The sequence below is a fragment of the Mesoplodon mirus genome (genome assembly GCF_964341445.2).
Source record: "Mesoplodon mirus genome assembly, chromosome: 13".
Taxonomy (NCBI): domain Eukaryota; kingdom Metazoa; phylum Chordata; class Mammalia; order Artiodactyla; family Ziphiidae; genus Mesoplodon; species Mesoplodon mirus.
The window spans coordinates 24,609,451-24,636,643 of record NC_138989.1 but is presented as its reverse complement, the minus strand read 5'-3'; the positions used below and the strand labels follow the sequence as shown (position 1 = coordinate 24,636,643).

Sequence of the window (27,193 nt, the reverse complement as noted above, 5' to 3'; positions counted from 1 at the left end):
CCCAGCAGAGCAAACAGCAATGCAGAGGCGTGAGCGTACAAGGAATGGGGGCAGGTGAGTGAGGAGAAGGGAAGCAGCAGGAGGTCTGAGGGTTCAGCGAGGACCACTTACATAGGGTCTGGTCTTATTTTCTGTTTTGAAAAGGTCACTCTGGCTGTTCTGTGGTGAATGGGACACAGAAGCCAAGCAGGAAGAACAGGCTAGTGCAGTCCTTCAGTGATAGATCTGGTGGCTCAGGCCAGAGTGAGAGTGGTGGCAGAGAAGTAGGCAGATAAGGGTATATTTTGAAGGTAGAGACTTCATGCCTTGTCAGTGGATTGAATGTGGATAGTGAGAAAGAAAGGACTTACAAAGGAGTCCCTAGGGTTTCGACTTGTGCAGCTGGGTGAATGGTGGTGCCTTTTTTCTGAGATGGTATATTAATTATAGCAGTGTTGCTGTGGTAACAGGTAAACTCCAGCATCTCAGTGATTAAACACAGTAAAAGTGTTTGTCTCAATCATGTAAAGTCCCAGTGGGTGCTCCTGATCTGCAGGACAGCAGTGATTTGAGGACCCATCTCCTGACATCTTTAACACATGGCTTCCCAAGGTCTGCATGTTTGCATCAAACAGGCTGAAACGGGACAGCCTGGGAAGCCTGAATGGTTCTTACAGTGGTTAGAACTCAGTTATGTGGCCACACCCTATTGCAAGGGAGGCTGGGAAATGTAGTCTGTTGGGTAGAGGAAGTGGATTTAATAACCATCTGGCTAGTCTCTGCCACAGATGAACAATTCTGAGGGTAGAGCAGGTTGAACGGGAGTGAGGGAGTGTCAGGAATTCTGTTCTGAACAAACTCAGTTTGAGGTGATTCAGAGTGGGGATGTTGGGTAGCCAGGTGGAAATATGGTCCAGAGTTCTTTGAAGGAGCAGCGAGGGAGTCCTCAGTATCTGGCTATTTAAAGCTGCGGGACTAGGTGAACATGTCTGGGGGAGAGCACAGACAGAGAAGAGGTCTGAACCCTGGGCATGGCAGCTGTTTGAAGTTAGGGAGAGGCTGGAGAGGTAGGAAGATCAGGGTCCCAAAGGCTAAATGTGTTTCAAGAAGGAGAAAGTGAATGAAGTCAAAAGATACAACTTATAAAATACCTAAGTCCTGGGGATGTAATGTGCAGCATGGTGACTACAGTTAACAATACTGTATTGTATATTTAAAAGTTGCTAAGAGAGTAGATCTTTTTCATCACAAGAAAAAAGTTTTTGTAAATATGTATGGTGAGGGATGTTAACTAGACTTATTGTGGTGATCCTTTCACAATATATACAAATAGGGAATAATGTACATCTGAAACTAATATAATGTTACATGTCAATTATACCTCAGTGGGGGGAAAAAAGGAGGAAGGGCTCACCAGTGGCAAATGCTGCTGAGAAGTCACATAACACGAGGTCCAAGAAATATGTGTTGGGGTTGACAACGTGGAAGTTGGTGACCTTGACAAGAGATGACGTGGGAACAAAAGCCTGGTTGAGTGGGATGAAGAGGGAGGGGGAGGGGAGGAAGTGATGACAGGGAACATTGTTCTTTTAAAGAGCCTGCAGTGGGGTGGACAGTGTTTCTGTAAGATTGGAGAAAGTACAACATTTATATGAGGATAGGAATGATCCAGGAATGAAAGACAAGCTGATGCAACTGGGGCGTTTGCCAGGCACTTGTTCCAGGAGCTGGGGCTACAGCAGTGGACGAGAGACCAAGACTCTGTTCTCAGGAAGATCCGTATGCAAACCAGCCACCTGAGTGCCATGCATTGGGTTACAGTGGATAAATGATTATCTCCCACTTGTACTTCCCCCAGCCCATACCCCCCTCCCCACAAAAAAAGCCTTTTCCAACAGTCTGAAAACATTCTTTCAGGAGGTTCAGCAGCAATTCTGGAGCACACAGTATAGCAGTGTGCACAACACAACAATACAGCCTTTAGTCAGATTTTACACTTCTTGTTCTCATTCCATTTGGAAAGCAGGGTTTTAGGCGCTTAGCTTTTGCAGTGGGAGTGCCCAGTCTAAGAGATGAGCGTTGTTCACTGCTGAAAGAACATTCAGGTACTGCAACACACCCTCCTTTGTGTTAATAACTGTCCATCCATCTGGCCTCTGAGGGGTTGGTGACTGTCATGGTCCCCGGCTTGTTCTCCATACAGACCTTGCTTGCGTGTAGGAGAATCAGATTCGTCATGTTAGCATCATGCTGTGAGAGTGTTGTTAAGTCAAGGAAATTTCATGTGAATAAACGAAGGTGTTTAAATCTGATAAAATCTACAGGATGTCTGTGTGAGACATAACTACCGACTATCCATGAATGTCAGTATCATTGTATGAAAGTCATAAATGCAGTTCTGTTCTCCACAAAAATAGCAGTTTAGACATTTATAATAGAGTAAATTTCTGCTTCTCTCATAAAGGGCTTCAAGGAAAAAAAACACTTACTGACAAGGACATAGTTTCTTTACTTTAGATTTCAGGCCAGTATTTGGGGGAACTGAAGTGCTATCTGAATTGAAGGTGGGGTGTTTGCTTTTTGATTAAGGAGAGAACCAGTTCACTAAAAATTCATTCATGCTTTCCTTGCTGGCCAAGTCACTTATTGCCACTGGGGATATGTCCAGTTTCCCTGGGTGAAGAGGAAACAAAGAAGAGAAACAAAGAATCGGAAATAATATTTTCTTAGAGCTTGAAGCCATGAAAATAGTCATTTTTTTCTCAGAATGCCTGAAAACCCTATTCACTCTTTGAAAGTAGCTTTTGTGGCAAAGTAGCCACAAATATTAATTTTAAAATTCCAAACCAGTTGAGCCTTCCAGACCCAAAGTAGATTAGAATAGTTCAGCCTGGTTTGTGTCATTTTTTTTCCAGGCCAAACATTTAAGTTTAAAATTTCAGGGAATTCACTGGTGGTCCAGTGGTTAGTAGGACTCCACACTTCCAGCTGCAGGGGCCATGGGTTCGATCCTACAAGCGGCGGCGCGGCCAAAAAAAAAAAAAAACAGTTTAAAATTTCAACCACTTTATTAGGTTCTTTAATGAGTAGGGGTTAGAGGCTACAAGGCTGTGTATAGCTCTTTGTTTGTGGTGAAGAAATGTATGGCTTTGTGTAAGTGCCACGTTTACTTCTTATTATGCTCTTATACTTAATTAAGAAAAGAGCAACTTTGTGTGTGAAAAAATTTTAGACTTACAGAGAAGTTATAAAAATAGTACAGAGAATTCCCAAATACCCTGTCCTCTGATTCCCCAAATATCAACTATATTTGCTTTATCATTCTCTCTCCCTTTTTTCTCTTTGTGAGTGTGTGTTTGTATATATTTTTTTCTGAAACACTTGATGCCCCTTTACCTTTAAATATTTGAGCTCTTTTTGTATAAGGACGTTTTCTTACGAAAACCACAGTACAATGGTCAAAGCCAGGAAATTAACACAGACACAATACTATTGTTGAGTCTATAGACTATATTCAAATTTTAGAAGTTGATCCACTAATTTCTTTTTAATTAAAAAAATGTTTAATGCTTCATTTTTGCTTGATTATAGGCGCCATCACTGTGAAGACATTGCCCTGAGCCATTTCCTTCAGTCCTTAAGGAAGCTGCCTCTCAGAACCTTTTCCACAAGTAAGTAGCCATTAGAGGCAATGCTGGCCTCTCTGCTTCAGTTTGTCAGTAAATTGGGATAAACGCAGCACATATTTCATAGGGTTGTTGTTAGAATCAGATGGAATTATGCCTGCAAAGTGCTTAGAGTACCTGGCATGTAGGTACCACTGAAGCATTAGCTGCTGTTATCTGATTGTTTTTACTGGCTGTGTAGTATTCCATCACATGACTGTACTGTTTGGCGTTGGACATTTAAGTTGCTCCTAGTCTTTTCCTATTACAGACAGTTCTGTACTAACATATTTTTGTGCATCCTCAGGATAAATTTTTAGGCTTAGAATTACTGGATCAAAAGGTTTATGTAGTTTATAATTTGGTATTTAAGCCAAATTACTCTTCAGAGAAGGTTGTCCCTGTTTACACTCTTCTGAGCAGGATGTGCTCATGAGTACATCAGTTCCCCACACCCTCATCAGCACTGGATTATGAACTTTTTGGATCTTGTAAGCAGCTGTTTGAACCTGTACAAAAATGTATATTGTCTTTATTAACTAAATATCCTTTTTATTCTATCATATTGGAGGCTATTTTTGACTGTCCAGTAATCATACCTTGGGAATAAAATGAGATGGTTAATGAGAATAAAGACAAAAGGCTTATTAAGGTAGTTAATAGGGGCACATCTGGGTGTTACTTATTTAATTAGGACTTGCAGGCTGGAACACATAGGAATCACTTGAAGGGTTCACGGGGAGCCTCAGAAATCAAGCCAGAATCTTGGATCTGCAGAAAAGCTGTGCTTTTTTAAAGTGACAAATGCAGCAGAGAGGCGGTCAGGAGTGGAGGGTACTCTCTGCTTGCTACTTTCTGTTGGAGGAGTAAAGTAAGCCTTTGGAAGGCAAGAGAAAGACCTATAGTTGAAGAAAGGTCCAGTGTAGCAGAAGCATGCAGGAGAGTGTGACCAGTCAGCCTAGGGTGCTGGTTCAGTGCAGGTAGGGAGTGTACAACAGTTCTCTCATCACCAAATATTTCAGAAAGAGGAAAAAAAATGTTTCTTGCTTTTTGACAAGATTTTCTGGTCAGAGGTAGAATATTTAGTTGTTAAGTAGTAAGAGTTCATTAGGAGTAATCAGAAAATGGAGGAAGTTAATGATCTGTACTTGTTCATTAAAAAAAAGAAACAGCAGGAAATTCCCTGACGGTCCAGTGGTCAGAACTCCGCGCTCACTGCTGAGGACCCAGGTTCAATCCCTGGTTGGGGAACTAAAATCCCACAAGCCTCTCGGCACGGCCAAAAAAAAAAAGAAAGAAAGAAAGAAAAAGAAACAGCAACAACCAAAAGGTGGTGGAGGGACAGGGACAAATGGGCAGGATGATTTCCTTCCGTTGGAAGCCAAGGACAGGATGAAGGTTTTGTGCAGGCTACTGAGAAGTCAGCTCTTGAGATTTTGTTTTAACAATAACTTTATTGAGATACAATTTTCATACCATAACATTCACCCTTTTAAGTACGCAATTCAGTGTTTTTTTTTGTATACGTACAGAGTTGTACAACCATCAGCACTACCTAATTTTAGAATATTTTCATTCCCTCCTCACCCCCTCCACAATAGTAGCACTTGATCCATTAAACTGTCACTCCCCATTTCTCCCTACCCCTAGTCCCTGGCACCTACTAACTTACTTTATGTCTCTCTAGTATGTTTCCTATACTGGACACTTCATATAAATGGAATCATACAATATGCAGCCTTTTGTGGCTGACGACTTTTACACAATGTATTCATGGTTCATGTGTAGCATGTGTCAGTACTTCATTCCTTTTTTCCTTTTTTTTTTTTTTTTTTTTTTTTTGCGGTACGCGGGCCTCTCACTGTTGTGGCCTCTCCCGTTGCGGAGCACAGGCTCCGGACGCGCAAACTCAGCGGCCATGGCTTATGGGCCCAGCCGCTCCGCGGCATGTGGGATCTTCCCAGACCAGGGCACGAACCCGTGTCCCCTGCATCGGCAGGCGGACTCTCAACCACTGCACCACCAGGGAAGCCCCTCTTTTCCTTTTTTATTATCAATATTCCATTGTATGGATATACCACTTTTTTATTCATTTGTCAGTTGATGGACATTTGGGTTATTTTCACTTTTTGGCTATTATGAATAATGCTGCTGTGGAGCATGTGTGACAAATTTTTGTGTAGATGTATGTTTCACTTCCCTAAGAGCTGAATTGCTAGGTCATGTGGTAATTTTATGTTTAACATTTTGAAGAACTGAAGCCCCATTTTACAATCCCATCAGCAGTGTATGCGTGTTCCAGTTTCTCCACATCCTTACCAACACTTATCTGTCTTTTTGATTAAAACCATCCTAGTGGGTGTGAAGTTGTATCTCATCATGGTTTTGATTTGCATTTCCCTGATTACTAATGATGTATTGGTTTGCTAGGGCTACCGGAACAGAGTACCACAAACTGAGTGGCTTTAACAGTAGAAATTTATTCTCTCACAGTTCTGGAGACTAGAGGTTCAAGATCAAGGTGTCACAGGGCTGCTTCCTTCTGAGGGGTGTGAGGGAGAGCCTCTTGTCTAGCTTCTGATGGATTGCTGGCAATATTTGGCTTTTTTGGCTTGTATTATAGAAGCATCACCCCGATCTCTGCCTTCATCTTCAGATAGCATTCTCCCTGTGTGCATGTCTGTCTCCAAATTTTCTTTTTATTTTTTAATTTATTTTTTTTAAAAATTATTTATTTATTTATTTGTTTTCTGGCTGCGTCGGGTCTTAGTTGCAGCATGCAGGATCCTTCATTGCGGCGCATGGCTCTTCGCTTTGTTGCTGTGCGTGCACAGGCTTCTCTCTAGTTGTGGCACATGGGCTCAGTAGTTCTGGTGCGTGGGCTTAGTTGCCCTGTGGCATGTGGGATTTTAGTTCCCCGACCAGGGATCGAACTGGTGTCCCCTGCATTGTAAGACAGATTCTTATCCACTGGACTACCAGGGAAGTCCCAAATTTTTCTCTTTTTATAAGCACACTATTGGATTAGGGCCCATTGTGCTGACCTTATTTTAACTTGATTACCTCTGTAGAGACCTTTTATCCAAGTAAGGTCACATTCTGAGGTGCTAAGGGTTAGGACTTAAGCATATGAATTTTAGGGGGACATAATTCAACCATAACAGATGTTGAGCATCTTTACATGTGCTTACTGGCCACTCATGTATCTTCTTTGGAGAAATATCTATTCAAATTCTTAGTACCTTTTAAAATTGGACTATTTATCTTTTATCGTTGAATTGTAAGAGCTTATGAGATTTTGCATTTGGGAGAATACTACTGTCCAGTCAGACCTGGGCCTGGATCGTAAAAGTAAACTCAGAGAGCCTGTGTGAGAAATGGTACCTGTCTCAGTCCTGGCCCTGTTGGTAGCCAGCGGGGCAACCTGGATTCGTTTCTTGACCTCTTTGCAATTCAGTGTTTTCATCTTAAATTCTGTCATTAGGGTGGCAGTTGGGGTGCACTGTAGTGCCACAGGACAGAAGCTTGTACCTTACTAGATAGAATTTGGAGGCAGCAGGGTCTTTGCAGGGACTCAGGGCTGCACCTCCCCGTCAGATCCATTCCGGGTCCAGTCAGCTTTGCTGAGGGCTTTTCCCAGCCCTCCTATTGGTGCTGTGTTTGCGTGACTCACACCCGTCCCTTTTCCCAGGCTCAAAATTTTCCTGCTTTTTGTTACAGATGCCAGAAAAGTCCACACTGCCCCTGCCCGAACCTTGTCCCTGCTGCGCCCCCTGCTCTTTTTGGTCGCGACGGGTGGCGGGTACGCAGGTTACCGGCAGTATGAGAAGCACCAGGAGCGAGAATGGGAGAAGCTGGGCTTGGAGATCCCGCCCAAACTTGCTGGTCACTGGGAGGTAGGAACAGGATGGAACCACCTTGGGTTCTCATGGAGCACAACTGCCTGTCACTTTGTAAATTGCCCCAAAGTTAAACTGTTTGAAAAAGTGAAATGTGCTTTCTTGGAGCTCACATCTCCAGTGGTTTTGGGGCTGTTACAGAAGTTATACCTTGGGCATCATGTCCGGCTTCCCTCTGTCTCCAGATCCACCCCTGGTCTCCCCAAGGCCTCTGAGTGGGAATTTCCTGCTGTTGAAATTTTCAGAGCTCGTGCCTTATACTCAGGCTGGCGTCCTGACAGTTCACGCCTTCTCAAGTCTGAGGATGAGCTGGAAGGGTTGGACTTTTGTGATGTGGATAAGTTCTCACCAGACACCAGACTGAAATCATCAAATTCCTTTATCATTACTGCTCAAAATGCTCTCCCTGCAATTGGGCCGTGTAGTTGGGGCGGGCTTTGGTGTCATTGTACCTTGTGTGATACGTAATGAACTGTCTTACTCATCGGTGCTTCCCAAGGCCCAGGATATCTGACTCAGAGCAGACATTCAGTAAATACTGAAATTGAATATAAAGGTGTAAGTTTAAAAATTGCTTTCTTTTTACCCATAATTTAACAAGTGAAATATCTGCAATATCAGTAGACCCTGATAGCTTGGGCAACAGAGGGGGTGAAAGCAGAGACGATGGTATTTGGGATGATACATTTGGATTTCCCCATGAGCTGCGCCATATCAGTAATCCAGCTCAGCTGCACCTAGCAGCCAGGGTCCCGGTCCTGAAGGCAGGTTCTAACCATGCTCCTAGTAGCTGTGTGGACTTGGACATGTCACTTTCCAAGTTTTCTGTTTTTTGGTTGTATATTACAGAGTCCTTTTTTACAGAATTGTATAGTATGTGAGTCATACTTTTTAAGTACGCTGAACACCGTTTCCCATAACATGGGTGGTTTCCTCTGTAAACATATCCTTCTCCTTCAAACTAGTAAAGTACTTGTTAAGACTGTGATCCATGACCCAACTCAAGTGTTAAACCCAAGCTGGCTTCCCTCTGACCCCAGGCATCTGTCAGGCTGACCCACCTGGTGACATGCCCACCTGCTTTCAGGAAATTCCCACTCATTTCAGAGGTATCCCAAGAGAATCTACATTTGGAAGAAATTTGCTACTTCCTCATTCATAAAAGACTAATGTCGGTAGTTTTGCATAGCACCCACTGTTTATATAATTGGGATTACTGCCGTATATGAGTCAATACCTGAAAAACGATTATTTGTAAAGAGGACAGGGTTGATTAGCTTCTAAGTTCTCGGCTGTGGACAGTGACAGGACACAGGAGCAGCGTGGCCTAATAGAGTGAGAGGTCTGAAGCCCCTGTTGGTAAAGAACTGGGCTTACGTTAGGTCCTGTTCTTTCGGTGGAGTAAGATGGCTGCTGGGTTTGCAAGTTGGGCAACATTTCATTTATGAAGGGGAATCATCTGGGCTCAGAGTAGACGCTGTAAGGTTTCAGGAGAGGCAGCAGGTTGCGGGGGCGGGGCGGGGGGCAGTTCTTGAACGGGCAGGTGGGGGCTGGATCTTAGTCCCATCCCCCGCTGCACCTAATCACTGACACCTCATATGAAAAATGAGAGAGTACCCCAGTCTGGCTGATCCTCAGAATTGTTTGGGGAGCTTTAATGATATGGATTCTTTGGTCTCAGCCTTAGAGATTTAGAAAGTTTGGGCAAGGCTCAAGATCTTTGTTTTTACAAGGCCCTGCAGGTGATTCTCATGACAAGTCAGATTTAGGAATCATGGGCAGATGAGCTGTACGGGTCCCTTCAGGGCTCCATTAGTATGTGGCAGGTGAAAATTTCTGGTGGTGATTTTGCTGGAATATAATCCCTTCCTATCCCTGAAGTCAAGTCTGGCATCTCCAGAGCTAAGAAAGAAGACAGATTGGAAGTTACTGCTGAGATGGCCTCTGGGGTCAGTGGCACAGTTGAAGTGACTGGGTGATTTTTTCTTACCAAATAGTGTTTTCTGGGTTTCCAGGAGACAGACATGGGCAGTATAGCCATCCCCACACATGAAGCCTTCCTATTAGCTCCTCTTGGTCAGAGTGCCAAGCAGGAAGCCTTTGTCCTTTGCTAGCTTGTGAATTTCTCTTGTTGCAGAGAACCCTCTGGTCTTTCCTCTGTATCAAAACTCTCAAGAGCATGGTTGTAGTACCTTATGTTGAACAGCACCTCACAGTTTTTCTGAACCCTTTTAGTTACAATAGCTCACTGAGGTAGGAAGGGCAGGTGTTAGAGCCATTTTACAAATGGAAAGACTAGTTGGTGGCAGAATAGGTTCCAGAACAGAGGTCTGTCGATGCCAAATGCTGTACTCTTGGAACAGTAAATACCATGTTGCTCATAGAAGGTGCTCTTAGTATAGGAGCTCGACGGTGGCAGTGAGAGATGGAGGGAGGGCTTGCTGTGTATTTGAGGTACCTCCATTCTCTGGGGCTGACTGTTTAAAATGGGAGGTGAATTTGAGTGGCCTGACTTGAACAGTTGTTGTCTGCGATAATGTGACGAGCATTCACATTAGCCACTGCCCCCCACCCCACCCCCAGCACAGCGCTCCTGAAGAATTCATGCTCACATCTTTCCTTCATGTAAATAGAATTTCCTCTTTTTGGTAACAGTTTAGAGGAAACCATAACTCCAAAATCTATGCCGCCTCACTCCCTGCAGGCTGTCTTCTGGGCTGGGGTGGGTGCAACTCTCACGTAGGAGCAGTAAGGAAGGAGGGACAGGGTGTCAGGAGACTTGAGATCTGGGCACCAGCAGCTGCGAGGCCTTGGGTGAGTTGTGTCACCTTGGGGCTTCTGTTTTTACACATTTAAGAAAATGTTTCTAAGATTTTTGCCTGATCTAAGATTCATGTTGTTTTTATGGTAGAAAAGAAGAAAAAAAAAAGTTCATGCAGGGACTTCCCTGGTGGCACAGTGGTTAAGAATCCGCCTGCCAGTGCAGGGGACACAGGTTCGAGCCCTGGTCCAGGAAGATCCCACATGCTGCGGAGCAACTAAGCCCGTGTGCCACAGCTACTGAGCCTGCGCTCTAGAGCCCGCAAGCCACAACTACTGAGCCCGCGTGCCACAGCTACTGAAGCCTGTGCGCCTAGAGCCCGTGCTCCGCAACAAGAGAAGCCACCGCAATGAGAAGCCCACGCACTGCAACGAAGAGTAGCCCCTGCTCGCCACAACTAGAGAAAGCCTGCGCGCAGCAGAGAAGACCCAATGCAGCAATCAATCAATCAATAAATAAATTTATAAAATTAAAAAAAAAAGAGTTCATGCAGTCTGCTGAGTAGAAGTGAAACCTATGTGTTTGCTGCTGTGGGATTAAGGGAATTCTGTAACTAGCAACAAAGTAACCTGTTAAGGAGAGTGGAGTCTCTGGAAGCTTTCAGAAGCATCCAGGTTCCAGTAGCTCCACTCTTTATATATATATATATATATATATGGCATCACTTTACCCAATGTGGAAATAGCTTTGTCCTTTATCTACTTATAAGGATGTGTTCATCTACAAAAAATAAGAAAGTGTTGCAAAATATGTAGACGAAAAGAGTTGATGACCTGTAATCCTACAACCCGCAGGAAACCAGTTAACATTTTGGTGAACATCACCCTTCTAAGCTTTTGGCTCTGTTTAGGAGTATGTATTGTTAAATTAATTTTTATTTTTAATAAGGTAGTTAAAATTTTTTAAATAAAATATGATCATGTGAAAATTCAAATAGTAAAGAAGGGATTACATAAAAATGAGCCTTCCACTCTCCACCCCATCTGCTAATCCCATTCCTGCTCTCCAGAAGCAAGCAAGAATTTTTCATGTTTTTTTTAAAATTTATTTGTTTATTTTATTTTTGGCTGTGTTGGGTTTTCATTGCTGTGGGCGGACTTTCTCTAGTTGCAGCGAGCGGGGACTGCTCTTCGTTGTGGTGTGCAGGCTTCTCATTGCAGTGGCTTCTCGTTGCAGAGCACGGGCTCTAGGCATGTGGGCTTCAGTAGTTGCAGCACGCAGCCTCAGTAGTCGTGGTTCACGGGCTCTAGAGCGCAGGCTCAGTAGTTGTGGCGCACGGGCTTAGTTGCTCCGCAGCATGTGCGATCTTCCCAGACCAGGGCTCGAACGCGTGTCCCCTGCATTGGCAGGCGGATTCTTAACCACTGCGCCACCAGGGAAGCCCCAAGCAAGAATTTTTAACATTTCTTGTGTATCTTCCAGAAAGTCTCTCCATACTTACATATTTATTGAAAGTTGATTTAATTTTTTTCCAATTTCATTGAGAAACAATTGATATACATCACTGTATATATGTTTAAGGTGTACAACATGATAACTTGATACATTGTGAAATGATTACCACAATAGGTTCACCTAATATCCATCATCTCATATAGATACAATAAAAAGAAAATAAAGAAGAAAAGAAAAAAGGACAAAAAAGTTTCTCCTTGTGATGAGAACTCTTAGGATTAACTCTCTTAATTTTCCTATATGTTAATACAGCAGTGGTAACTATAGTCATCATGTTGTACATTACATCCCTAGAACTTATTTCTCTTATATCTGGAAGTTTGTACCTTTTGGCCACCTTCCTCTAATTCCCCGCTCCCCCTCCTCCTCAGTCTGATCTGTTTTTCTGAGTTTGGTGGGGTTTTTTGTTTTTTTTGTAAGATTCCACATATAAGTGAGATCATATGGCATTTGTCTTTTTTTGTCTGAGTCATTCCACTTAGCATAATGCCTTCAAGGTCCATCCATGTTGTCGCAAATGGTAGAATTTCCTTATTTTTTATGGCTGAATAATACTCCATTGTAAATATATACACCATAACTTCTTTATTCATTCATCCCTTGATGGACACTTAAGTTGTTTCCATGTCTTGGCTACTGTAAATAATGCTGCTGTAGTGATTTAATTTCTTTTATTTTTAAATAAACTTATTAATTTATTTTTGGCTGCATTAGGTCTTCGTTGCTGAGCGTGGGCTTTCTCTAGTTGCAGAGAACAGGAACTACTCTTCGTTGTGGTGCGCTGGCTTCTCATTGTGGTGGCTTCTCTTGTGGCAGAGCACGGGCTTTAGGCACGGGCTTCAGTAGTTGTAGCTCGCGGGGTCTAGAGCACAGACTCAGTAGCTGTGGTGCACAGGCTTAGTTGCTCTGCGGCATGTGGGATCTTCCCTGACCAGGGCTCAAACCCATGTCCCCTGCATTGGCAGGTGGATTCTTAACCGTTGTGCCACCAGGGAAGCCCTGATTCAATTTCTAAGTCGACTTTACTGAGGTATTGTTTACATGCAATAAAACCCTTTTTAAGCATATAATTCATTGGTTTTAATAAATGTATAGACTTGTGTAATCACCACCACACTGGAGATAGAAAATATGTATCCCTTTGCAGGCAGTATCCACCCATGGTTCCAGGCAATCACTGATCTGCTTCCTATCACTATAGATGAGATTTTTCTTTTAAGAAATTTTATTTAAATGGAATGTACTCTGTCCTATGTGGTTTATTTCACTGACCATAATGTTGAAGTTCATTCCTCTTTATTGCTGAATAGCATTTCATTGGGTGGATATGCCACAGTTTTTTTTTTTGGCTGTGTTGGCTCTTCATTGCTATGCACGGGCTTTCTCTAGTTGCGGTGCGCGGGCTTCTCATTGCAGTGTTTTCTCTTATTGCGGAGCACGGGCTCTAGGCACGTGGGCTTCAGTAGTTATGGCACATGGGCTCAGTAGTTGTGGCTCTTGGGCTCTAGAGTTCAGGCTCAGCAGTTGTGGCGCACGGGCTTAGTTGTTCTGCAGCATGTGGGATCTTCCTGGACCAGGGCTCGAACCCGTGTCCCCTGCATTGGCAGGCGGATTTTTAACCACTGTGCCACCAAGGAAGCCCCACATATTATTTTTAACCCTTCATCTGTTGGTGGACATTTGGGTTGTTTGCATCTTTTGACTATTATGTATAAAGTCTATATGAATATTTGTGTTTAAGTCTTTCTGTAGACATTTGTTTTCATTTCTCTTGTGTAAATACCTAAAAGTACAATTACTATTCATAGGTAACTGTGTATTTATAAGAAACCATCGGGCTTCCCTGGTGGCGCAGTGGTTGAGAGTCCGCCTGCCAATGCAGGGGACACGGGTTCGTGCCCCGGTCCGGGAAGATCCCACATGCCATGGAGCGGCTAGGCCCGTGAGCCATGGCCGCTGAGCCTGTGCGTCCGGAGCCTGTGCTCCGCAACGGGAGAGGCCACAACAGTGAGAGGCCCGCGTAACGCAAAAAAAAAAAAAAGAAAAGAAAAAAAGAAACCACCAAACTGTTTTGAAAGTATTAATAGTTGTTTTACCATTTTGTGTGCCCATTAGCAATATATGAACATTTCTGTAATCTTATTAAATTCACTTATTCTAGTAGCTTTTTGTAGAAATTTTCATTGAAGACATTCTGTTTTTCATTTTGGAAGTTTCAAGTGGTTCTTTTTTTTTTTTTTTTTTTTGCAGTACGCGGGCCTCTCACTGCTGTGGCCTCTCCCACTGCGGAGCACAGGCTCCTGACGCGCAGGCTCAGCAGCCGTGGCTCACGGCCCCAGCCGCTCCGCGGCATGTGGGATCTTCCCGGACCGGGGCACGAACCTGCGTCCCCTGCATTGGCAGGCGGACTCGCAACCACTGCGCCACCAGGGAAGCCCTCAAGTGGTTCTTTTTTATGTCTTCCATTTCTCTCATTATGATATTTTCCCATAAATCTTTGAGCATATTGTGCTTGTTTATTTAGCTGTCTCAAAGTCCTTTTCTCCTTTTCATCATCTTCTGTCATTTTGGGGTCTATTTCTTTTCTTTTTTTCCAAAAAATAAATTTATTTATTTATTTTTGGCTGCATTGGGTCTTCATTGCTGTGCGCGGGCTTTCTCTAGGTGTGGCGAGCAGGGGCTACTCATTGCGGTGGCTTCTCTTGTTGCGGAGCATGGGCTCTAGGTGCGCAGGCTTCAGTAGTTGTGGTGCACGGACTCAGTAGTTGTGGTGCATGGGCTCAGTAGTTGTGGCTCATGGGCTCTAGAGTTCAGGCTCAGTAGTTGTGGCGCACGGGCTTAGTTGCTCCACGGCATGTGGGATCTTCCCGGACCAGCGATGGAACCCATGTTCCCTGTGTTGTATTTTTGGCTGCGTTGGGTCTTCATTGCCGCACGCGGGCTTTCTCTAGTTGCGGCAGCGGGGTACTCTTTTGTTGTGGTGTGCAGGCTTCTTGTTGAAGTGGCTTCTCTTGTTGCAGAGCATGGGCTCTAGGTGCACGGGCTTCAGTAGTTGTGGCACGTGGGTTCAGCAGTTGTGGCTCATGAGCTCTAGAGCACAGGCTCAGTAGTTGTGGCATACGGTCTTAGTTGCTCTGCGGCATGTGGGATCTTCCCAGACCAGGGCTCGAACCTGTGTCCCCTGCATTGGCAGGCAGATTCTTAACCACTATGCCACCAGTGAAGCCCCATCATACTGTTTTGCAACCATTACCACTATCCGTTCCTAGAACTTTTTCATCATCTCAAACAGAAACTTTGTACCTTTTAAATAATATTCCCTAGTCTACCTCCCACCCAGCCCCCTTAAACACTGTTCTACTCTGTCTCTGTGAAGACTATTCTAGGTACTTCATATTAGTGGAATCATACATTTGTCCTTTGGTGTCTGGCTTATTATTTCACTTACCAGATTTTCAAGATTCATCCATGTTTATAGCATGTTTCAGAGTTTCATTCCTTTTTAAGGCCGAATAGTATTCCATTTTATGGATAGACCACGTTTTGTTTATCATCTATTGATACATAGTGGGTTGTTTCCACTTTGGCTGTTGGAATAGTGCTTCTGTGAGCATTGATGTACAAGTATCTGCTTGAGTCTTTGCTTTCAGTTCTTTTGGGTGTATAACTAGGAGTGGAATTTCTGGATCATATGGTCAGTCTATGTTTAACTTTTTGAGGAACTACCAAACTTTTCCACAGTGGCTGTACCATTTTATATTCCCATTCGCATTGTTTGAGGATTCCACTTTCTCCACATCCTCAACAACACCTTTTTAAAAAAATTTTTTTGAATTTTATTTTATTTATTTATTTATTTATTTATTTATTTATTTTTGCGGTACGTGGGCCTCTCACTGCCGTGGCCTCTCCCATTGTGGAGCACAGGCTCCGGATGCGCAGGCCCAGCGGCCATGGCTCACGGGCCCAGCCGCTCCGCGGCATGCGGGATCCCCCTGGACCGGGGTGCGAACCCACGTCCCCCGCATCGGCAGGCGGACTCCCAACCACTGCGCCACCAGGGAAGCTCTATTTTATTTATTTTTTTATACAGCAGGTTCTTATTAGTCATCAATTTTATACACATCAGTGTATACATGTCAGTCCCAATCGCCCAATTCATCATACCACCATCGCCACCCCCCGCTGCTTTCCCCCCTTGGTGTCCATACGTTTGTTCTCTACATCTGTGTCTCGACTTTTGCTTTGCAAACTGGTTCATCTGTACCATTTTTCTAGGTTCCACATACATGCATTAATATATGATATTTGTTTTTCTCTTTCTGACTTACTTCACTCTGTACGACAGTCTCTAGATCCATCCACGTCTCTACAAATGACCCAATTTCATTCCTTTTTATGGCTGAGTAATATTCCATTGTATATATGTACCACATCTTCTTTATCCATTCGTCTGTCAATGGGCATTTAGGTTGCTTGCATGACCTGGCTGTTGTAAATAGTGCTGCAGTGAACATTGGGGTGCATGTGTCTTTGAATTATGGTTTTCTCTGGGTATATGCCCGGTAGTGGGATTGCTGGATCATATGGTAATTCTATTTTTCGTTTTTTTTTTTTTTTTTTTTTTTTTCCTGTACGCGGGCCTCTCACTGTTGTGGCCTCTCCCGCTGCGGAGCACAGGCTCCGGACGCGCAGGCCCAGCGGCCATGGCTCACGGGCCCAGCCGCTCCGCGGCATGTGGGATCCTCCCGGACCGGGGCACGAACCCGCGTCCCCTGCATCGGCAGGCGGACCCCCAACCACTGCGCCACCAGGGAAGCCCTATTTTTCGTTTTTTTTTTAGGTTTTTTTTTTGTGTGTGTGTGGTATGCGGGCCTCTCACTGTTGTGGCCTCTCCCGTCGCGGAGCACAGATGCACAGGCTCAGCGGCCATGGCCCACGGGCCCCACCGTTCTGCGGCATGTGGGATCTTCCCAGACTGGGGCACGAACCCGTGTCCCCTGCATCAGCAGGTGGACTCTCGACCACTGCGCCACCAGGGAAACCCTATTTTTAGTTTTTTAAGGAACCTCTATACTGTTCTCCATAGTGGCTGTATCAATTTACATTCCCACCAACAGTGCAAGAGCGTTCCCTTTTCTCCACACCCTCTCCAGCATTTGTTGTTTGTAGATTTTCTGATGATGCCCATTCTAACCGGTGTGAGGTGATAACCTCATTGTAGTTTTGATTTGCATTTCTCTAATAATTAGTGATGTTGAGCAGGTTTTCATGTGCTTCTTGGCCATCTGTATGTCTTCTTTGGAGAAACGTCTATTTAGGCCTTCTGCCCATTTTTGCATTGGGTTGTTTGTTTTTTTAATATTGAGCTGCATGAGCTGTTTATGTATTTTGGAGATTAATCCTTTGTCCGTTGATTCATTTGCAAATATTTTCTCCCATTCTGAGAGTTGTCTTTTCATCTTGTTTATGGTTTCCTTTGCTGGGCAAAAGCTTTTAAGTTTCATTAGGTCCCATTTGTTTATTTTTGTTTTTATTTCCATTATTCTAGGAGGTGGATCAAAAAAGATCTTGCTGTGATTTATGTCAAAGAGTGTTCTTCCTGTGTTTTCCTCTAAGAGCTTTATAGTGTCTGGTCTTACATTTAGGTCTCTAATCCACCTTTTAATTTATTTTTTATAATAGCCATCCTAATGGGTGTGAAATGGTATCTCATTGAGGTTTGGATTTTCATTTCCTAATGACTAGTGATGTTGAGCATCCTTTCACATGCTTATTGGCTATTTATATATCTTTGGAGAAAAGTCTGTTCAAGCCCTTTGTCCATTTAAAACATATTTATTTATTTATTTATTTATTTATTTATTTATGGCTGTGTTGGGTCTTCGTTGCTGCACGCGGGCTTTCTCTAGTTATGGCGAGCGGGGGCTACTCTTCATTGTGGTGCTCAAGCTTCTCATTGCGGTGGCTTCTCTTGCTGCAGAGCACGGGCTCAAGAGCGCAGGCTCAGTAGTTGTGGTGCATGGGCTTCGTTGCTCTGTGTTATGTGGGATCTTTGCGGACCAGGGCTTGACCCTGTGTCCCCTGTATTGGCAGGTGGATTCTTAACCACTGCACCACCAGGGAAGTCCCCCTTTGTCCATTTTTGAATTGTGTGGTTTTTCGTTGCTGAGTTGCAGGAGTTCTTTATTTTTCTGGATACTAGACCCTTATCTGGTATATGTATTTGCAAATATTTTTCTCCCATTCTATGGCTTATCTTTTTACTCTTGATCATATCTTTTGATGAAGTCCAATTTATCTATTTATACTTTTATTTCCTGTGTTTCTGGTGTCATATCCAAGAAATCATTTCTGAATCCAGTGTCATGAAGATTTTCTCCTGTTTTCCTCTAAGAATTTTATAGTTTTAAGTCTTATGTTTAGGTCTTTGATCCATTTTGAGTTGTTTTTTTATATCGTGTAAGGTTAAGTATCTGACTTCATTCATGGGGATGTGCAGTTTTCCCAGCACATTCCCATTGAATGGTCTTGGCCCCCTTCTGGAAGTCAGTCTCATTCTCTTGTAAATGACAGAGGTGATGTAACGCTCTGACAGAATGTTGGAGAACTGGGAGGACAGTCATGATTCCCAGCCCTTCTCACCTGACGACTTGTTGCATAATCACGGGCTTTATTTTTCACTTGATGTCTGTCTTTTTTTTTTTAATGGATATACAGTTGACCCTTGAACAATGCGGGGGTTAGGGGCACTGACTCCCCTCCCCCCAGCAACTGAAAATATGCATATAACTTTACAGGCCACTCTCGGTATACGTGGCTTCACATCCTCCAATTATGTAGTACTGTAGTACGTATTTATTGAAAAAAGTCTGCTTATAAGTGAACCTGCGCATTAAAACCTGTGTTGTTCAGGGGTCAGCTACTCCTGTTTTGTATCTTGCCTTTTTTACCTTATACATATTGCTACATATGATGATTTTGCAAGACTTCATGTAACTATATACCTTAAGTGGCTCTACTACCATAGTGGATTCTGGTGCCCCAGTGGTTTTTACCATCGTGATTAACGTTGTAGAGCACATCTTTGCACGTAGGCCTTTTCCTCAGGCTGAATGCCTCAGTGTAGAATTGCTGTCTGAAGGGGTCTGGGCACCTGCACGATTTTTGCTACATGTTTGACGTCTAAAACTATTGTACCCATTTGTAATAGGCATTGTTGGGTATATGAACCACACTGGGTGTTACTGAAACAATTGTCATAGATGAATACCATTCCTCTCTTCTTGAATTTGCTGCTTCATTCAACAAATCTTTGAACTCCTTCCGTATGCCGGGCCCTGTTGAGATGCTGGGGATCCACTGGTAAATAGAGCTAGAGCTCCCATCCTCAGAGAGCTTCCCTCATTAGGGGCTGAGACAGCTGAGAAACAGACGGACACATGGACATGTCTAGTGGTTGAAGGCCGTGGAGAGAACATAGACAGGTAAAGGGCACAGTGTCTCAGGCTGGGGCAGAGCTGGGCTGGGAGCAAGGCAGTCAGGGAAGGAAGGAAGGCCCTGCTTAGTGCCGTGTGGGCTGAGGGGGCATCTGAGGGGTTGGGAGAGTGGTCCAGGTTGAGATGGATAGAGAACACTTGTAGCTGTTTAGGGAGAACAAAGAGCCCCTGTGGCTGGAGGCACAGAGGGCAGGAAGGTAGGAGGGCAGGAGGACCCGTGGCACCAGCTCAGCCTGTCCTCTGAGTGCTGAGTGATCTAGGTTCTGATCCAGTCGTCCTGGCTGCTGTGGAGACAGATTAGGGGACCTGTTGGGAGGCTCTGACAGGATCCCAGCAAGAGAAGGTGGTGGCCTGGATCAGAGTGGGGAGCAGTGGAGTTGGGGTGGGGGGGAGGCCCTCGATTCTGGTATTTTTTTTATTGAAGTATAGTTGATGTACAGTATAAGTTACAGGTGTGCAATATAGTGATTCATAATTTTTAAAGGTTAAACTCCTTTTAAGGTTATTATAAACTATTGGCTATATTCCCTATGTTGTACAGTATATTCTTGTAACTTATTTAATTCATTAATTTATTTATTTTTGGCTGCGTTGGGTCTTTGTTGCTGTGTGCGGGCCTTCTCTAGTTGCGGCGAGCGGGGACTACTCTTCATTGCACTGCGCGGGCTTCTCATTCTTCTCATTGCGGTGGCTTCTCTTGTGGCGGAGCGTGGTCTCTAGGCATGTGGGCTTCAGTAGTTGTGGCTTGCGGGCTCTAGAGTGCAAGTTCAGTAGTTGTGGCACACAGGCTTAGTAGCTCCGTGGCATGTGGGATCTTCCCAGACCAGGGCTCGAACCCGTGTCCCCTGCATTGGCAGGCAGATTCTTAACCACTGCGCCACCAGGGAAGTCCTTGTAACTTATTTTATACCTAACAGTTTGTACCTCTTACTCTCCTATCCCAATATTCCTCCCCACCCCCATCCCCCTGCCACTGGTAACCACTAGTTCTCTATATCTGTGAGTCTGCTGCTTTTTTGTTATATTAACTAGTTTGCTGTAGTTTTTAGATTCCACATTCGATTCTGGGTATGTTTTGAGGGGAGAGTGGACAGGATGCACTGATGGATTGAGGGGAGAGAGAAATGGAAAATGACTCGTGAGTTTTGACTTGAGTGGATGGAGGGGTGGAGTAGCTCTTTACTGAGAGCAGTGGAGGAAATAGGGAACATCAAGAATCATACCTTAATACAGTTTGTAATTTGCTTTTCTTTAAATGTGAGTCCACTTCAACATTTTCATGTGTTTATTGTCTGTCTATACTGGCTCAGAGTATTTGTAAGTTTAATGTTTAGTCTAAATGGCACGGAACAAGGAATCCACCACACTCCTCCAGCTCTGGTCAGACCAGGAGAACGCCCTGCCCTTAGAACTGGAGCCTCGAGCAGGCTGAGTGCCGGGCATGGAGGAGGGGACGCTTCCACGAGTTTCTTTTCAGGAACTCATGGTGTCCTTCCTGAAAAAGGTCAGGGTTTGGGGTCAAAGAGCCCAGCTACCTTATTTGGGCTACCTGGGCCTGGCGTTCGGCCTCAGTGGGAAGGGTGGTTGCCACCGGGCCTCTTTGGAGAACTGGCTTCAAGGGAGCAGCACTGACTGGAGCTGGAAGGCCACCGCCTGTGCCCGAGCATCGCAGTCTGCGTTTGTGTGGCAGTTGTGATTTCAGATATGCTGTCCTTTTTGTCCCTCTAAGTCAAAGGGGGGAACAGACCTTCATAAGTGCTTCTTACCAAGAGGGGTGGAAGCTGTGTAGCGTCTGTAAGCCCAGGTCACCAGGTGACCTGGATGGCAGGTGTGTATGGGGGGAGTGCCCAGGTGTGCTACCCCCCTCCCGCCGGGGTTTCCTGCCTGTTCCATGAAGGGTGGCATCTGGTGGCAGATTTCCCTTGGTCTCTGGTGCTTCTGAGGAGTCCTTTTTGCCTTCACGGGTCCTGAGGACAGGGGTGCAGGCGGTGGGGAAGCTGGCCTGGTAGAAAGGGGGGCCCTTTGGGGAAGAAGCCGTCCACGTGTCCCTCCTCCTGCAAACCAAGGAGCTGACTCTGCGGAGATGGGGCCCTAGGCTGCGGAGCGGGCTGTGGTCATCGGAGGGCTGCTGCCTGGACAGGAGGGAGGGGTTTGGCTTGGAACTGCCCCGCCCGCCTCATGAAGCAGCAGTGGTGGGCGTGATGCTTCCTCAGGGCCAGAGAGGCGCTGTGTGCTCAATGCGGTCTTGAGCTGTTCTCCCTAGTAGTAGAATTTAGAGGTTTTTCTGTGGCTGAAAGCAAAGTCTTCCAGTATTTTATTGTGAACACGTTTGAACAGAGTAGAAAAGTTGAGAGAATTGTTACCCACACACACTGCTCGAGTGACCAAGTTATTAATGTTTCCTCGTATCTGCTTTGTCTCTGTGCATATGTACAGACTCTCCTCTGAGCCACTGAAGTACATAGCAGACATTATAAACTTCACCCCTAAACACTTCAGTCTACATCTTGAGCATAATAACGTGGTTTGTTGTCATCTCGTCTGGCCATGGGGTGTGTTAGCACCGCTTCGTTGTTTCTGCCCTCAGTTTAGTATTTTTAAAATGTGGGGTGTGACATTCCAGTTCTGAAAAGGAATAAAGCCAGATCAGCCTGTCAGGTCTCCCACATCGCTCACCCCTACCCTGTTGATCTGCACTTGGCATTTCCTTCGCTCCACGAGTCCATGACCCTGGACAGTGTAGAACATGTTTTGCATGTTTTTAAACTTCCTGTAATTGTTACAGCTTTATTGTTCCCCTCAGTGAACAGGCTGCTGTTAAATGAGAATGATGTAGGTGTAAATAAATACCTGGTCCTATGCTGGCAGCGGGTGGAGATTCAGTAAGTACTATTTTACCTCTTACCTAATAGGTGTTGAGAAGACAGTTCTGGATGTTAAAATGGGCAGTCAGTCAAGTTGGTGGGAAGTAGACCCTGCTGCCTGCCCAGCTCTGACCTCAGAGAATCCTGGGCTTATTCCAGGGCAGGAGGACATCTCAAGGCTTCAGGGACCTCCTTTGTGGTATGTGCCAGGAGCTGTGGCAGCCACTCCAGTCTTTCCTCTCCCCTGCCTCCCCCAGCCCAAGGGGGTGCTCTGTGCCTGCACCACTAAGGGGAAAGGGAATGGACAAGACTGGGCTCCTGCCTGGAGGGAGCTTTCTGCTGGGCTTCCTTACCCTGCTGCACCCTCCTCGCTGCCTGGGTGGCAGAGAAGTCATCTGGGCTGGTGGGATTGCTAGGAAACATTCGAGAACACGAAGGGAGAATTTGGCAGGGCTATGAGAAGCCTTCAGATCAAGGAATCACCTGAGCGTAGTCCGTGCTTGTCCGGGTTCCTGCCCAGGCTTCTGTAAGGCTGATAACCTGTCCCTGGCTCCTCGTGCCAGCCTTGGGACACCGACCATCACCTCTCTTTTTCGAGGGGCCTCCATCGGCCCCCAGGGAATTAGAATTAACAGAGAGCACCTGCCACCCCTACCCCGCCACTCCCTTCTGTCCCCTGGCACAGCAGGGCACGGAGTTCACTCTGCAAGGAGCGGGGGAGTGGCAGTGGGTTGACTGAGGAGGTTGGCCTGTCCAGGAGTGCTGCGGCCAAGTGGCCTGGGGCCTGCAGAGCCTCGCAGTGGCACTAGGTGGCACTCCCGCCCAGGGGAGTCCAAACAAGGTGGGAGGACTAGAAATTAAGGACCAAGTGTGGGTGGCCAGAAGGGACCTCATTTGGGCTGGGAGAGTAAACCTTCCAGGGGTTTTTTTCTTACTCCCAGAAATCATGTTGAGTATTGTCTGGAATATTGTCCAGAAGGCATTTCCCTCCTGAGATATACGTGGTGGAGGGCAGGTTAGAAGGCTGGGCGGGCTAATCTCAGGGCAGACCTGTGGGCTGGTTTATGAGTTTCCTAGACGCCAGTCGGCCTGAGAGGCTTTGAATGATTACAGAGGAGCTCTGGTCCATGTGGAGGGGCCCAGTTGGTCATTTTACAGTGGAGAGCATCAGCGCTCCACAGGCCGCTCAGCAAATAAGAATCTGGGCTTTTGATCCAGACTTGTTTTTCCCCCTTAGGTCTAACTTGGGTCCTGCTGGATGCACTGCAGGCTTTGGGGAAGTCAGGACGGTCTTCCTGGATTTCTGGTTCTGGAATTTAGTGTTGCTAAGATTGTGTGTCAGCATCTTCCTGTGCTTTAACTCCTTTTTATTCCATCTCGAGTGGTGGTTGGTTGGAGCTCTGAGGTGAGCAAGGGTCTAAAGTCTCGCTGGGCCTCCAAGAATGCTGTGAGCCCAGGCTAGGAGGCTGAGGTGGGCCGTGCACCTCCCTGCCTCCCAGTTCCTACTGGCGTCCCAAGGATCCCTCCAGCTTGTTATGGAACACTTGGTTGGGCTGGATCCGGATGAGGGGGCAGGTGTGTGGGGCTGTGTCTGCATGCTGCTGTGTCCTCTTCCAGGCTGCCTTGGCTGAGCTGCCCATCTCTTCACAAGCCCTGTCAGCTCTCTTCCTCGTCTAAATGTTGCTTTAGAAACTAAATTCCCAGTGGTCAAAAGAAGCTGGGGTTTTTCAGCTAATCAGGCTCCTGAATTCCACATGCTTTTTGTGGTTGAGTAGTGGTGGTGTTCCCCGCTGGACCCTCCCCCTCCCCTAAAAAGTGTTAAGCTGGTTAATTCCATCCCATGTTGACTGAGTGTTTTCAGTGGGCATGGGGGTAGGGTGCTGACCCTGCAGTGGGGTACCATCTAGTGGGGTAGAAAGATAAGGCGAGAATCACCCCACAGGTCTTGATCCCCGCTAGGAAGCCTACGTGCTGGGCGGGGGTGGACCTTGCCCACTGGGTCTTGTTTGCTGGTCTGCACCAGGGGATTTTGTGTGTCAGGGTGTGTCTGCCTGGAGGAGAGGGGGTGGGGTGAGGAGCAGCCTTTGTCTTCAGGGTCGGGTGTATGAAGGAGCGAGGGCTTCGAGGGCTAGAAGAGGTGTCTGGAGGTGGCTTTGTGCTCAGTCCAGAGAAGCCGGCCCTCGGGTGAGGTCCGCAGCACGTGGAGGCCCTGGCGGCCCGGAGGGGTGTGTGGGAGGAGCTCTAGGCCCAGGGAGCCCAGCCCCGCCCCCAGGAGGCACCCGCGAAGTCCTGTGGCCGTCAGGCAGGTCGCCTGTTCCCGCCGCTCCCCTGGCCCCGCCCCTCCCCTTAAAGGAACCCCGGGCTGGGGGGCGGGGCGCGGCTGACGAGCGAGCCTGGTGTTCGGTCTCCTGCCGCCGCCCCCGGTTGCCTGACTGGGTGGAGCCGAGCCCCCGCCCGCCCGCCCGCAGTCAGGCTTCTGAGGAGCGAGGAGCAACGCCTCCCTGCGAGTTCAGCCCGCGGCGCGGAAGCCAGCGGAGCGGACCACCTGCCGGTGAGTGAGCGGCCGCGGGCGAGCCGCCCCGCGCAAGCGGAAGGCCTGCTCGCGTAGCCGGGAGGCCGGTCACCCCTCACCAATTGGGGCCTGAGGAGCCCACCCCGCAACCCCGATCGAGTGTGGCTTCCCTGGCCCCGCGGTGGGTCACGGGGCCGGGCAGGATGAGCTCACTTCCTTCGCGTCGTGTAGCATCTCCTCGCCTCCCGGCCCGGAAAAGGGAAATGTGGGCGTTGCGGGCGGCTCGATGTCCTCCTGCGCCCATTTCCTCAGTTCTGCCCTAAGGGTCTGGGACCGGCGCCAGAGGGGGAGGGAGGCGACAGTGTTCCTTGGTGGGACCGGACATGCTGCAGTTGTCACCATGTACCAGCCAAGGGGCGGGAGGGAGTGACACCCCGCCCTTCCCAGAACCCCATTCCCCGCTAGTGCCAAGGATTGCCCCAGAGAAGGTTTCTTTCCTTGAGGGGATTTAAGAAAGAGTCCTGCCGAGTCCTGTCCCCATCTCTACCGCCCTTGAAAGAGGTGCCTCTGGACCCTTCTCTTTGCTTCCTCTTCTCTCGCCCAAGGCTTCCCCAAGATGGCTCACCCGTTTCACCCGGGAGAATCCATTTTCCTGGTTCCCTACTTCTGACATTTTGTCAGCTTCTAGCCTTGGAACTCAGGGGAGGAATGGTTGGTGGCCCCACCTGGACACAGCTACCCAGCAGCCCTGCCCTCCAGAGCCGGGAGTGTGCACAGCAAGTCAGGCTGGGGACGCATGTTTTGGGGGGCACTGGGGGTTTCTGCTGAGGCTTCAGGCCGGGTAACTGGCACCCAGTGAGCTTTCCACTCAGGGAGCAGGAGCACATCCTTGGGCTCTCGGGCTGGACACGTGCAGGGTTGCAAGGCCTTCGTCGAGGGCGGTGAGGGGTGGGTGGGGATGCTGCAGCACCTCTGGGGTGTGAACTCCCAGAACAGCACGTCCTGACAAAGGTGAGCCCCCTCCGCAACATGGTCCTGTTGAGCCATCTCTTCCTACTCACATCATCACTGCCCCTGTGGTTTGGGCTCCTCTGTCAGAACTGCCTCCTCTGCCCTGTTCCTTCCATCTTCCCAGTGGTAGCAAACTTATGTCCTCCCAGGGCGTGGGTTTGGAAAGGGAGGGGGGAAGGCATTGGGAGCCAGGTCTTGGGGGTGAGGCTGCACTAAGTTCTTGGGTGGAAGAGAGGCGTGGGGTTTCTAAGCAGAGTTGTTCTTGGCCTTGGTCACAGCTTTGATCTGAGACTCAAGGCTGGTGAACAGGAGGAAGGACCCTTCCCATTTCCAGATAAGGAAACTGAGACTCAGAGAGCACGTGTGACTTGCAAGGCCTTTCCCAGCTCTCAGCGCGAGGGTGGGGGGAGGGCATCCAGGATCACAGTAACCAGATTGTCCTTTCCCCCCACCAAAGCCTCTGTGTTCTCATGTTCCACATGGCCATGTAATGACTTTAAAGTCCTACTGGTCATAGCCCCAAACTCACCTCCACAGAGTGTCCTGGAGAGAGGGAAGGTGTCTGTACTTCTCTGCTTCAGGGCGCTCTCCTTGCAGGCTCCTCCTTCAGGCCTGAACTCCCCGAGTTGCACTCAGGGAACCAGAAAGGGAGAAGGCTCTAGCTCGGCCTCCAAAGGCCACTGTAGGCGCAGAGGGCAAGTGGGGCTCTGAGGTGGGGATGCTGGGAGCACTGTTGGCTGAGGAAGTGGCTCTGCTCCTGGAAAGTGAGAAGGGGTGACCTCTAGGGACCCCCTTCCCTCCGTCCTGCGGCTCTGAGCTAGTCAGAGGGTGTTGGCCCGCTTCCTGGTGGACAGCTGAATTCATGTCAGCTTGCTGGGGGCCTTTTGGGGAACACTGGTGATTTAAAAGAAACCTGACCCTGGTCTCAGTGTCCCGTTTTAGAAGAGGAAGTAGAACAGTGACAGAGACAGGACTGAGGCATGAAGACCTCCTGCCCAGCTTCTCAGGGCAGTTCCTGGAGTCTCTCCAGGATAGCAGCTCCTTGGGCTGGTCCCCCAGAGTCCCCTCCACTGCCCTGGTGGGCTGTGTGGCCCGGTCAGGCCCCTGGACTGGAGGCCTTGGGGGAGAATGCAATGCAAAGGCACACACGGGGATTTGCTTTGAGGTCCTGAGGTTTTGGGCCAAGCTGGGTTTGTCTGTGGCTTCCTGAACGTGCCTTTCTGACAACATCCTGCAGCGGTCAAGGTCCCACCGAGGAAAACTGGCAGGAGGAGGCCTGGCTCTCATCCCCGCCCACAAGGCGTCTCCAGCCCCCACTGTGAATCCCGGTTGTGCACGCAGCCCAAGCTTTCTAGAGTTTCTAGAGTCGGGGAGAGAGCCTTGTCCTGGAGCCTAGCTTCAGGAGCAACCCTGACTGCCCATCACCCCGCTGGGCCTGTTTCCTGGGGAGCCACCGGGAGGCGAGTTTGGGGCCCTGAGGCTGGGAGG

General features: G+C 47.3%; 1 protein-coding gene across 4 annotated transcripts in view; it reads left to right on the top strand.

Annotated features, from left to right (window-relative positions):
* PISD (phosphatidylserine decarboxylase) overlaps nucleotides 1–27,193 on the top strand; it is a 37,644-nt gene that overhangs the window by 3,018 nt on the left and 7,433 nt on the right. For all 4 annotated transcript variants that reach the window (XM_082640678.1, XM_082640675.1, XM_082640677.1 and 1 more), the window contains exons 2-3: nucleotides 3,571–3,650; nucleotides 7,365–7,540. In XM_082640678.1, coding sequence (XP_082496804.1) covers nucleotides 3,571–3,650; nucleotides 7,365–7,540 — 256 coding nt within the window. The remainder of the gene's footprint in view (nucleotides 1–3,570; nucleotides 3,651–7,364; nucleotides 7,541–27,193) is intronic.